General features: G+C 40.2%; 1 protein-coding gene across 1 annotated transcript in view; it reads right to left on the bottom strand.

Annotated features, from left to right (window-relative positions):
- The window catches only part of FAT4 (FAT atypical cadherin 4), a 151,477-nt gene that overhangs the window by 57,090 nt on the left and 80,435 nt on the right, over positions 1-13,952 (bottom strand). Inside the window, exons 3-6 of the mRNA XM_074864950.1 lie at positions 11,742-12,003; positions 8,657-9,007; positions 3,463-4,385; positions 2,538-2,712 (exon numbers count right to left, since the gene is read on the bottom strand). Coding sequence (XP_074721051.1) covers positions 2,538-2,712; positions 3,463-4,385; positions 8,657-9,007; positions 11,742-12,003 — 1,711 coding nt within the window. The remainder of the gene's footprint in view (positions 1-2,537; positions 2,713-3,462; positions 4,386-8,656; positions 9,008-11,741; positions 12,004-13,952) is intronic.

Below are 13,952 nucleotides of genomic sequence, written 5' to 3'. Positions count from 1 at the left end.
TTCTTTTATAAACGTTTAGCAGTTGCTCAAGAACATTATACTTAAAACACTTCTCTTAGCCATTTCAAGATTGTGTCATTGCCATCTTTCTGCTAGTACAGCCAAAACGACCTTATTTAATGAAGAAGGCACTGACTAGCAAAGGTCAGTGTGTAACCACTTGGCTATCCATCACATACCCATACCGGTAGCTTTTGTAATGTTTTGTATATTTTAAAAAATATTTTATTTTTTAAAAATACATTCTTCTGATAAGTTGCAACTCTTTTAAGGGCTTCCTCCCACATAATACTTTTCTAACTCAGCTGCCAAATGTCTATAGAAGTACATGTGCATTCTGTGTATGATAATGCAATTCATAGTAATATAAAATTTGAGATGTAGCTCGACAGAAATCTCAGAGTCCGTAACTTGGTCTGTTTGTTCCACATTACTGTGATAAACATGGCTTTTTAAGAGGTCTCCAATGAACTGTATGCCAGAGTGTTCTGTACCATCTAGACTGCTTGAACTCAGTATGACTAATTCAAACATAACAGGAATCCCCTAGAATTTCTTAAGTACGTAATACATTTAAAGTACTTAAAGTATCTATTATGACTATGGTCCACATCCTGTTTCCATGAAATCAAGGGAAGTTCTGGCATTGACTTCTACTGAAGCTGGACACTTTCCTGTGATGTTTTAGTTTAGAAAAATCATGACTAACATAGTTTTAAATGTATTCTTTGATGGCATAAACTTAGAGCAAGTCTTCAGTCTAACCAGAAGATGTTATCTAACGTTATTCACCTGGCTGGTTGAAAACTATACCAAATCACACTAATTGTGGATTAGTCAGATTATAAACTTAATCACAGTAGAACAGTTAAATTTAAAGTTATTACTCAACATCTGCTTTTGAACACTTTGGCTAGTACCTTTTAACAATGATAGAAAGGAATAATAACGTGTGAGTTAGCTTTATAAGAACATAGCAAATTAAAAAAACCAAACAGTGTTTAATCAGCATAATATCTACATGTTTAAACATAGGAGGTAATAAAACATGCTGCTGTTCTTGTCAGCAAAGGCCCCATGCACACATCATGTATTAAAGTCTCCCCTGTATTATCTGAAACTCAGACTTCTCCCAACACAAGTAAATATTTTCATTTGGTATGGTTAGGTAAATCTCCAGGATTTCATATTTTTTAGGAACCCAAGTCAAGGAAAAGATTGTGCTCTTGTCAAACTTTTGGCTGACACATGGTGCTAGGCTTGGGGTACAACTGACTTCTTGCTCCCCTCCTTTTTCCAAGAAGGACAATAATTGTTGGCTGTGTGACATGCCTTATCAGTTCAGTCTTCAGGTATTTTGTATGTAGAGCTAATAAGTTCTGTACAGTTCTAACTGACTCCTGCCAACCTGGACTAGTAGAGTTAACATACAAGGATCTGCCTTCCCTTACATATCCAGCCTCAGCTTCTGAAGGAACATAAGGACGTTTGAGACCAAGCAAGTTCAGCTCACAAGTGAGCAGTTTACAGGCCACAGAGTAATGGAAAGACAGCGTAAAAAATACAAAGCATACAGTATCTCTAGCCAAAGTTCAAGACAAATGATACATCAAGTCCTAAAATTGTGTTTCACAGCTTCAGCTGTGTTCAGACTGTGAAATACCTGAGCACTGCTGCAATAGGAAAATATAAGCCATAGATATTGTCACTGACACAGGATACTGCACGCAATATGTCAGAAAACAAAATCGTAACCACTTGTCAACAAGTTGGGTTTGCTTCTATTTTTATTATTAGAAGGTAAGAACAAATTCTGCAGTAAATTAAATCCATTGGGCTGTGGGGGACCAGAGATCAGCCCAGAATATGATGCAGGATGTTCTAATGTTACTAATATTCCTACCAAAACCTGAAACCAAACTTTTGTGCTCAGACACCTCAAGTGAAAGTGTAATTAATCTTCATAACAAGACATGTCCTGTTATAAACTGACAGAACTTGGAATGCATTTGGGATTCTGGAGCAAATGTATGACTGGATGCTGAGCAAAGCAGAAAATTAAAATGTTGAAATGTAAATTGTCATTAATTTTCAGGGGTAAGATTTCGGTAAGATTAAATGAGTAGTCCATATCTATTTTCTGGCCATTGTCTTGACCTGTTTGCACATTTCTGATGAAAACATTATATTGGGTTTTATTGCCATTTATATTGGTTTTTTAATTGCCATGCATGAGGCTCTTATGACCTAGATAGGACCACTTACTACTGCAGGGCAAAAATCAACCTATCTAAATCTGTAGTGAGTCCTACTAATATCAGACAACTAGACATAGGATAAAATCCTGATTTCCCAAAACCAAACCCCCTTCAACATCAAGTAAGCCCAGCTCTCCCCACAGAGATCTGAACAGAAGCTTGGGTACCAATCCCCATCCACTAAAGTTTCAGACCATCATGAAAATATTTTCTGTCCAGAATGCAGTGCTTTCCAGTGACAACAAGATCTCACCAGAAGAGACTGCCCATTTGCTTTACCTGCATCAGCAGCTGTGATCAGTAGTATGTACTGCTCCTTTGTCTCCCGGTCCAGGCTCTGCACCAAGCGCAGCTCTCCACTGGCTGAGAGAGTAAAGGCCCCTTCTTCATTTCCAGCTACCAGCACATAAGTAAGCTTGCTGTTTAGGCCTTGATCATCATCCCTTGCTACAACCTACAAAAGCAATGCAAATACTTGGGAAGAAATATCAAGAATTGATGAGTGCAAGGTCTGTAAAATTTTATTGGGATAGAGAAAATATTCTCTATGACAATAATCCAAATTAATGTATTGAATTAATCCAAATACTTTAAGGTCTAGTATAAATTAGCTGTAATTGTAAAAATGACTTAACACAGTGGTGATGGACTTAAAGCATAGTATGAAAATATTAAATAGTTGATTACTTATTTTTCTCAAGCATAAATACAGTAAAGACTGCATTTGGGCTCAGTGAAAACCATGGATGATCTGGTATAGGCTGAGCTCTGTATCAAAGCAATCATTGCATGTCCTGCCAGCTGAATCCATCTAATGCTCTTTCAATGTTTGGCACAGAGCCTCATCCCATGTAGGCAATGATCAGATTGAGAGATCTGTTGCATGGAAGTCGAGACTGAGATGAGAGATAGAGAAAACTCTTAAAGTCCCAGTCTGGGCAGGAAGATAGGTTGGAAAAACACAAACAAAACTACAAAGCATAATATAAACTTTTGGCAAAAAAAGGCAACCCCCCACCCACCCAAACAAACAAAAAGGAAAACAAGTCAACAACCACTGCATCCTAGACTACAGCCAAGAGGCAACTTCTCAATTGTCTTGCTCCTTTTTAATTTTGGAGGAAAGACACTATACATTAATACCATTTATTGAGGCATGCTAATAATTGTAGGAGATAAATATTTATTTGCTGAATGTACTCACCTGAAGAATAACTTTTGGGAGTGTTTCCAAATTCTCAGGGACGTTCACGGAGTAGGGAGAAAGTTCAAATGTGGGAATATAATCATTTACATCCTTCAGAATAATACTGACTGTTGTGGTATCGGTCCTTGGGCTGCTCCCACGGTCAGCTGACTGAACAGTCAATGTATAGGAGGGCTTTTTCTCTCTGTCCAAAGGCTTGGCAACTGTTATCACCCCTGTCACAGAATCAATCCGAAACTCATTATTGGCATCTCCGCTCACGATGGCATAGCGGACCTGCCCATTTGTACCTTCATCTCCATCTGTAGCAAACACCTGGATTAAATCCGTCCCTGTCAAAGTATTTTCCCCCACCTCTACTTTATAAAGCTTTTGGGCAAAAAGCGGGTTATTGTCATTAATGTCCAGGACTATAACCACCACATCTGTAGATGAAGAAAGGGATGGCTGGCCCTTGTCTGTGGCTATCACAGTCAAGGTGTAGTTGGACACAGCTTCTCTGTCAAGCTCCCCGGTAAGCCTCACTTCGCCATCAATTGTGCCAATGCTGAATTTGTTTCCCAGAGGCCGGAGCAGACTGTATTCAATGTAGCTGTTTGGACCGCTGTCGGGATCGGTTGCTTGCGCTTTGAACACAATCGTATCTACTGGCGTGTTTTCTGGGACGTAGGTCAGCTTTGGGGAGATAAAGCTTGGAGGGCTGTCATTCACATCCAGCAGAATAATTGAAACTTGGGCTGTGCTCGTGTACCTGGAGGCCGGGAGAAGAGCCATGTCATGGACTTGCACGACGAGGCTGTAGAAGGACTGGCTTTCCCGGTCCAAAGGCTGCCTGATGCTCAGCACTCCACTGTTGTCGATGCCAAACTGCCCCGCGCTGTCCCCGGACGCGATGCTGAAGGAAAGCTGTGAGTTGGAGCCTGGTAGGGAAGGGAGAATGAAGGTAGAGAACATGACTTCAGCTCACCGACCTAGATATAAATGTTTCTGGCCTCATTTCCTATGGAAATGAGGACTGTACGATTGTGCTGTCTGTTCACCAGTTTTGAATCCATCAGCTAATTTCAGCCAAGTTTCACAGTGGAGCAGAAGCCTTTGAAATAATTATTTTCTGACAAGAGTTGAAGAGAGAGAGAAGGAAGGATGTTAACTGGAGCAGCCGCCGAGGGAACGGCCAGCAGAGCTTATCTCTGCATTTCATTCAGCAGGAGCTGCATAGTGGCAACATGCGTAAAGGTTTTGAAGGATTTTCCTTCAGAAACCAAGACTCAATAGTTCTGCTGCTCACTGAACAGCTGTTTTTCCTCCATTTTCCCCAGTTCAACTAAGCAACATTATTATTAATGTAATTATTTCATGAATTCTTCTACGCAATTAAAAAAAACCACAACCAGAAACTCCCAAGCCTAGCGGAGCAAGCCAAGAGTGAATACTAGGGAGAGGTATCCTTCCCATATACGGCATGGTATTCCAAAATATCAGATGAACAGCCCTCATCTTATGATCAAAACATAACTAGCAATTATGGTCAAGGGAGAGATTTATAATTCTGGTAAAGGAAACGCATTCTGAGTCGTGACAAGGCTGTGAAATGACCTTAAATATGCCACACAGGAAACAAATGTATGTAACTGCTTCAACTTGAGAGTTCACTCTGAACAACTAATTTTTGGGAACACCTAATTGAAATGAGTCTTCTCTCATATATATATGTGTATGGGTGTGTGTATGTATCTTACCCCTATTTTAATTAATTTTGAAAATTTTGTTTTCTTGTTTTGGGTCATAAAGACTGTGATTTAGGATTAGTAGATCAGCAGACTGATCACTACTAATTTACCCCTCAAACTTGCTTTTTCATGCAAGAAACCAAGCTGTCTGCTTAAGTAGCTGATTACTTTGCTGTGCGTTTTGTCATTTTTACTCAGTAGCTCTTTTTCCTCCGACTGAATTGCTTTGATAATAAAATTATTCCTGCATTAGATTTATTAATCTCTGCTGTTGATTATGCTCAGACTTAGGAACTCTAGTCTTACTTGTCTTTCTCCCAGCAGCTACTCTAATTGGCATCTTTCCCTCTCTCTTATTCTCTTGTAGGAACTTAATTATACAATAAATAGAACCAAACATGAAAGACAAAATATTTTAATGCAATTAAAGACAGTAATACATTTATATGCCAAATATTAGTGTTTCTACATTTCTTTGATCAAGTGAAGCACTGTGAAAGTTTAATGCAAGTCTATTTTTTGTTCAGCTGTATTTTCAAATGACTAATTATATGGAAGAAAGTCTTCTGATTTCAGTAAAGTACTTTCTCGCAATTCAATATTTTCGTCAATTGACTTTGGAGATGAGCAGGAATTAGATTTTACAGAAGAAGATTACTTTAAAAATACTCTTTCCCCGCCCCCCCCCCCGCCAGTGTTTTCTCTGGTGGTGTTTGTTCCTATAAAACTTACTGCTTCTTTTTTACCTCACCTCCATGTACCTTTTCATTCCTTGTCCTGTATTCTCATAGGTTTCGATGCTGCTAATGCTTATATAGATTAAATTGTGAAGCAGAAGAAGAGTTGCCTAAATATCAGTGGAGCCAGGACTGCCACTTAATGAACTATTCTTTTCAAAACACAGCATGCCAAGCTGGCATTGTGCCCTCGTTCACTCCCCCCTCCCCAGGTTTGGAGCTGGGCTTTTCTTATGAAAAATGTAGGGGCATCCTCTTTGTTGAGCTTTGTATTTATTTAATCTGAGGGTTAATCTGATAATACTCTGAGTGAGAGCTCAGACATGGGACCACCAACTTCATGATGATGTTCTTTTAAGCATCTTGTTTCTATTTTTATTTATTTACTTTAAAAAAATCTGACTTCCCCCCCCCCCCCCCCCCCTTCTGTAAATACCTGTAGAGCCTATCTCAGAAACCCACCAGTTTTTGCTTGGAGGAATATCTTGCCATACTTTTTAACAAATAGACAAGCGTGTGCTTTACTACAAGATTTTTTACTGTTAATTTGATGTGAAAAAAATTACAATCTGAATCTCAAAATGAATGTCTTTAAGGCTCTGTAAATAACCGAGAGCTGTAGCTGATATTTACTATGCATCTGTATATGAAACTGTCCAAGCTGAGATAAACAGCTACTGTTTCCCAAGGGGTGTGTTGAACAACAAAATGAAAATGGGAGCAGTTTAACTATCACGATGTTTTTGTCTTTTATCAGTGTCTATCCTAAACCAACAGGCATACCTCATTATAAAACAATGTCTTTCCAGATCTCCTTCAAACTATGGGATCATATAACATAAATAATCAACAAAATTATATTAGTGTGCATTGAGTGCATTATCTGTGAGCCACATGCAGAGGAGTATAGTACTAGCTATTTTTGTACTCTAGATAAATATAACACAAAACAGGATAACAAGTTTGGTCTTGAAACAGAAACACCAATAGATCATAACATTTGCTGAAGTTACAGTCCTATGGGGGAACTCAACCTGGCATGCTCTTGGAATGAAATTTCTGCCCTATTGACTTTAAATCTAGCCTGTTAGAAAAGTAAGTGTGCCAGAAAATATAAAAGGCAAGATATCTGACTTTTCATTGCATTGTTCCTCGAATACTCATTTGCTTCCTTGATAATTGAGTGCATGATGAATGTAAAACGATATGTCAATGCTATGATATAGTTCACGTCCACTGCACGCAGATGGAAATTAATATATGAGGTGCAAGAGAAAAGGAAAACAGACTCATAATGGTTAAGTGAAATTAACTTCCAAAAAGATTTGAAATCAAGCATTGTACTCCCAACAGGAAAATGAGAAATAAAAGAGAAGATAGTTTAGACCCAACCCATTTATCTACAGGTCTGAAGGAACAATCCCTTCCCTGGATACGCATGATGCAAGGACAAGTTCCTCCTCCAATTTATAGTTAGTTTACATAAAATAAAAGTTTTAATGAGAGTGGTGAAAGAGAGATCCATGCAAGAATAGCCAATGTCACCAAGTTATAATTTCCGACTTGTTGGCTTATTTTATGGAATCTCTTCTTGCTCGCTTTCTCAGTTTGATTTCAAAACCAGTTGCGCAATTTTTACCATGGAAAGTTCTATCCATCAGCACAAAATTTATGTTCCCACAAAAATGTTTGAGTTCAACAACTCAGCATTTCATGAGGAAGAACTGCTTTACTGAATAATCTTGATCAGATCAGTCATTTTAGGTGCATAGACTGGGACTCCTCGAAGCATATAGGTGCACTGCGCTTGAAGCACACATTTCAGTGTAAGACATTTCTATGGCCTTTGCTGATCCAGTGTCTAGTTGAGAGGAGACAAGGTTGCTTAACATGTCACAAAAATAACCTTCACCTAGAAAGTCACTACGAGTGTTATGAATAATTTTGTATTAAGTCACACTGACTAATGCCTGTGGACACTTAAGAAAATGCAGTACACTATGGAACGATTTTTATGTATTTTATGGCCATGTTCTATAATTAATTCTTTCTTGGACATAAACTGTATCACAAAATGAGTAAGCAAGCTATAAAGATTGTATCTTTTACACTCCAATACATTAACACCTTCTAGATGCCATAAATAATCCCAAGATTAAAGCTTATTTTAATGGGAAATTTTCCCATGATATCTTTTAATCAGTTTTTTAACCTCCACTATCAATACCCTGTAGATGACAATTCTTTTCATGATACACTTAAAAGTTAGAGTACATATAAGATGATAGCAGATGATGTCTCATTGCCAGAACCTCATTTAGAATATATTATAAACTTTAAGAAAAAAAAAATCTGAAAGAACATTTAGGTCTAATTTAAATGTGCAACCTAAGCACCAGGGGGGGAAATCATGGTGTTCAACTGCTGTAACCTACTCTAGGTAAAATACGGCTCTGCAACTCATTTCCACAACAGCAGTTAAAAGCAGTATTTGACTGTATTTTTTATTTATCACAAATAAAAATAAGGAAGAAACCACCTGCTTAAACCTAATGTGAAATATGAGAAAAATTACTTCTATTTACACAGTATGCAGTGAATTTAAGCATTCGATGGTATCCGAAGGATAGCCCTAATTTGCCCTTTCTATTACATCTTCTAATATGTTGCTAAGGCGAAATACATATTTATCATCAGAGATACAGGACATGAGGAAACGCCTACCATCATCCACATCAGTGACGCTGAAGTTGAGAATAGCGGATCCTGGAGCCAGGTTCTCCATCAAAGATGTGCTGTATGAGGTCGTGCTGAACACTGGTGGGTTATCGTTGATGTCCAGTATATTGAAGTACACTCTGATGGTGGTGAATTGGCCTCCCCCATCTTCTGCACGGACGGTAAGAATGTAATACTGCTGTACTTCGTAGTCCAGCGAGCGAGTCAGGTTGAAGACTCCGGTAACGGGGTTCAGGAAGAAGACACCCTCTTCATCATCTTCACTTACGGTGTACGTGATTTCCCCGTTGATACCGGAGTCGTCATCAGTGGCTAGAATGGCTGCCACTAAAGAACCTGCACAGCACAACAGGATCGCAAAATCAGTCACTTGCAAAAGGCAGATCACTGGTATGGTCAGAGCCAGCTCACCATCAGGCAGCTCTGTAGAATAAGGGGTATCCTCTGGTAGAAATTCAAGCCTCAATATTGTATGACTAACTACTATGAAAGGTTTTTCAAAGCTGAAAGGAACAGTATTCAGTATGATGTTTACTTTAAAGGGCTACTAAAAACCCCCAAGAAATGGCCAGGAACATTTGTTTTTATCTTTAAACGGGAAGATGTCCAGATTAGGTATCAGCTGGGGCAAAAATACCTTTCCTCCTGATAGGTATTGTCTTTCCACGTCTCAAAGGACCCTCTCTTCCCCCAGACAAATATGAGTTCTGAAACCTAGATATTTCTTTCTAAATGCAGAAACCTAAATGTCAGTACATACCAAATATCCCAGCTCTGCTTTTTGAAAAAGTGCCTTCACAGGGTAACTGCGGTTAGAAAACTAGAAACCTTATAGGGGTCTGTTCTTCACTGTTTTCTGAAACTCAACTCCTTGTGAATTTGTGCCATTGTTTTCATTTCTGCATAGCTGCATTTGCACGACTGACCTATCTTATTAAAGTTTGGAAATTAAGTGTCACTTTTTAGTATTTGGAACACTAATTATAATTAGGATCAGCTCATTTCCAAGAAAATAAATCATTTAATTTCTTTTCCATGGAACCAGATGAATTACATGCGTTGCAGCAGAGTTAACTATTTTCGAGCAATGTGACAATGAAAACTGCTTATCATCAGAATGAAGAATAGTGCTATAACTTCCTTTAATTATAAAATCCTAGAATGGTTTGGGTTGGAAGGGACCTTAAAGATCATCTAGGTCCCAATCCCCCTGCCATGGGCAGGGACACCTTTCACTAGACCAGGTTGCTCAAAGCCCCGTCCAACCTGACCTTGAACACTGCCAGGGAGGGGGCAGCCACAGCTTCTCTGGGCAACCTGTGCCAGTGTCTCACCACCCTCCAACTGAACAGGCTGGTATCTTTTACATCCATTTGATTACCTCACACTTTGACATTTCTGATTGCGTGTTAATTGGTGAAGAGGGCTGTCCCAAAGCTGGATGGGAATATCAGCCCTCCCACGAGTCTGCAGCATGGCGGGGTCAGGGAAGCTCAGTAGAGAACCTCGCTGAGGACCAGGGAAGGTAAATTCCCAATCCCAGCTGCCAGACTGCAAGGGGAATGGGAATTATTCGCTGGGATAGCGTGGAGAGCTCCAAAGAGGCAATCTCGCAGCACTTCCCCTCTGGATGAGACTGCCAACTGCTCCGGGACCACTGGAGAATGAAACAGGAGATGCTTCAGCACTTCAAGTACAAAATCAGCCTGTTCCTTCCTTCAGCATCCATCACTGCTGAGCTGGGTGTAAGGCACAAATGTATACCCCACCAATGAGTAAAGAGAGAAGCCTCATCTTAATGTGGAGGGAATTATGCTCACCATTTCCTGGGTTGTTCCTGCTAAAACAGACTGAGCCTCAAGACTCTGAGCAACAAGAGAGAAAAGCATAGCTGGGGATCAGCAACCAAACCACCCTGTCATATGCAGATGTCTCAGTTACTTCCAGATCGGATTCCTGAGGCGCAGCTGATTGCACTGTAATCCCTTAAGGCAAAACACCACTGAATTCTGGGACTGTGACTGTGGGACAGAGTGCAAAAGTTGGAGGCATGGGTGTAGTCTTGGTTGTCCCTGTCTGAGCCTCACACACTTATAAGTCAAAGCCCTAATAAAAGCTTGAAAGCTATCACCATGTCATTTGCATCTCCGTTGTTTATTCATGTTTTAGAACAAGCTTCTGAGATGCTTCAGTTACTAATACCAGCTGATACTGCTTTTATAAAATACTGGAAACTTTTTATTGCAAGTAATACTAATTTCTCATCTGGAGACATATAATATAGCACAGTTTTTGAACACTTTTGTTTGGTCTAAATATTTTCTAGCTTACAACCTAACTTTTAAACATCAAAACACTCTTGCATATGAAACAAGCTTTAAAAGGAGAAAACAACAACTTAAGACATTGGTGATCATATTTAGGAACCAGAATTAATTATCAAAAGGTTAGATTTTCTACAAAAACCTTGTCAAAAACAGAAGTCAAAGATAAGATCAAGGAAATATGATGTTAGGGTTAGTAACTAAGTGCATGTAGGGAATATTATATTAAGGAATCGGTGTATTACTGGCTGCTCAATGATCACCCATTTTGTGATCCTCCACTTGAATTAAGTACTGTAAGTCATATTCACTGAAGATAGCTCACTAAATCAGTACTAGCATCACCATTACATCTTCATGATAGGTTATACTGTTTGTATCCTGTAAGTTGCTCCTCCTCCTCCTTTTCTGTTTGCTATTTTTTAAGTAGTCACTCTCAGAGGCTTCCATCAGGATACAGGCATCATTCCTATTCCACATCCAGGATTTATTTGAGTGGCAACCATTTCTCTATTTCCCACTGAAAAGAAATTTGACCTCGCTAGTGATACATATTTCCTAGCGGTACAGAATTCCTAGCAAACAGACTTTCAGCATGATGTGAAACCTTCCGTTTCTCCACCCCATCCGATAGACACCTTCAGCCCTGGCCAAGTCAGACAGGTCTGCTTCCCCTTCCCCCTCAAATCCCTATGGATTGACAAAAAGAAAAAATTCAGTCACTTTTAGGGCCATTTCCCATTTACCTGGAGTGGCATCTTCTGGGATGTCGAAGGAATACACTGGCTTGGAGAATTTGGGGATATGGTCATTAACATCGCTAACAGTGATGTTTATTCTCATGTCTGAGGACTGCAGGCCGTCATCAGCACGAACCAGCAAGGAGTACTTGGAGCGGCGCTCCCGGTCCAGGCGCTTGGTGGCTATCAGGTCTCCTGACTCGGGGTCAATGTGGAAGCTATCATCCGCACCACTAATAATAGTGTATGTGACGAGGGCATTGGCTCCCTAAGTAAAAACAGAAGTGGTCAAATCAAGTTATTTGCCAGGAAAACCACATCATAATTTTCAGTAAGACAAGAATCGTTCCAGTAACTGCACTTGGCAAATATTTTTCAGAACAGTTTCCTTTAATAAACAGCCTTCCTGCCCAATCCCTGCTTCAGTCCCCCAGTAAAGATGCATACGCACACATTTTATGAGACGTGAAATGACGAGATTACCCAGATACTTTTTGATCCAGTGTTCATAAAAGGATTGCATCCAGTCAATACCATAAAGCTCTGATACCTTTTTTAATTTCAAGACAGCATCACTGAGTAGTGTAACGTCTTTCCTCTTAACAGGGATCACTGTTTATTCTTCTTGTTTTACGTTCAAAGGTTAAATTAAATCCCTGACAGTGGGATCAGCTCTGCCTTTCTCACTGTCTGGAGGTGGGATGGAGGGAAGAGGAGAGGGAGGGAGGCAAGGAAGGAGGAGCAGGGGTGGCCACCTGGCAGCTCCACCAGTCAGCACGCATGGCAAGAGCTGCAGCTCCCACTCAGGAGAAACTCATGGGAGCCGTACTTGCATCAGCCCCTCAAAGGCCAGTTTCTGCATGGAAATACATTTACTGCTGTAAATAAACAGCCCCAAAGTGACAAATCATGTGTCATTAAAATCACAGTTCTGATCTCTTGAGTTGTGCTGGAAGGCAAAAGCATTTTCTTTTGGGTCAAAGTATCTCATTTGTCCTTGGAAAAAAAAAGGATTCATATGGACTTTGAGCATTTTGGTTAAAAGGAAAATTAAGGAAAAGTAACGTTACATAGAAAAATTATCACCTTTATTTTTTTCCCCTTTAAGGGTTGAAAATAAAGCTTAGGAAAAAAATACGGAAACTTCCATTCAAAAAATATTGATACAGTACGTTTTGCATCAGCTCTACCCTGTCACAAACACTGAGAAAAGCCACCTGCATCCAGTTTGTATAATTTATTATTAACAAGAAAATTGATCTGCCATATAGGTCTTAGCTCTAAGGTTTCCTAGAAAAAGGGATGCTACCTGAGCTCTGTTTTCATCCACCTCCTGGGAATGGATTGTGCAGAGTGATGCTGCAGCCAGAGGGTGGTCCAGGGGCTGCAAGTGGCTGGCTAGAGCGTGCAGCACCAGCTTGGCCAATATTTCCCCCAAAAGCCAGTACTCAGCTATAAATTTTGCTTCTTAGCAGATTGCCATTGGTCTTTAAGGGAAAACAGAAAGAGATCTAAGATCCTGTGGTCATGTCCTTCTTTTCCCAAGACAGGCTTAAGGGCACTGAAGGTTTGGTAACCTCCAACATCAGACACAAGTACCCATGTGCTGACTACGCCTGGCAATGCATTTTGGTGGGCAAGCAGATATTTACCATGTCCTCCCCTGGTGCCAGGCCAGAGTTCAGCTCTCACAGAATCATAGAATGGTTTGGGTTGAAAGGGACTTTAAAGATCATCTAGTCCCACCCCCCCTGCCATGGGCAGGGACACCTTCCACTAGACCAGGTTGCTCAAAGCCCCGTCCAACCTGGCCTGGAACACTGCCAGGGAGGGGGCAGCCACAGCTTCTCTGGGCAACATGTTCCAGTGCCTCATCATCCTCACAGGAAAGAATTTCTTCCTTATATCTAGTCTGAATTTACCCTCTGTCAGTTTTAAACCGTTACCCCTTGTCCTATCACTGCAGTCCCTCCCCAGCTTTCCTGTAGACCCCCTTTAAGTACTAGAAGGCAGCTTTCACAGCTGAAACCTGCCACTGGCACATGAGTGCCATTTCTGTGGTGAACAACAGATTAAAGAGATCAGGGAGAAAGAAATTCTATAGCTGTTTCAAACACTCTTGCCTAAAAAAGCAGATTAACAGAGATAAACACTCGCTCGTATATGTGAGATGAGAGACAAGCATGACCTTATGAGAGCACCTCGTGCCAAACATTT

Source organism: Strix uralensis, chromosome 4 (genome assembly GCF_047716275.1).
Source record: "Strix uralensis isolate ZFMK-TIS-50842 chromosome 4, bStrUra1, whole genome shotgun sequence".
Lineage (NCBI taxonomy): Eukaryota > Metazoa > Chordata > Aves > Strigiformes > Strigidae > Strix > Strix uralensis.
This window is presented reverse-complemented; position numbering and strand designations above follow the sequence as displayed.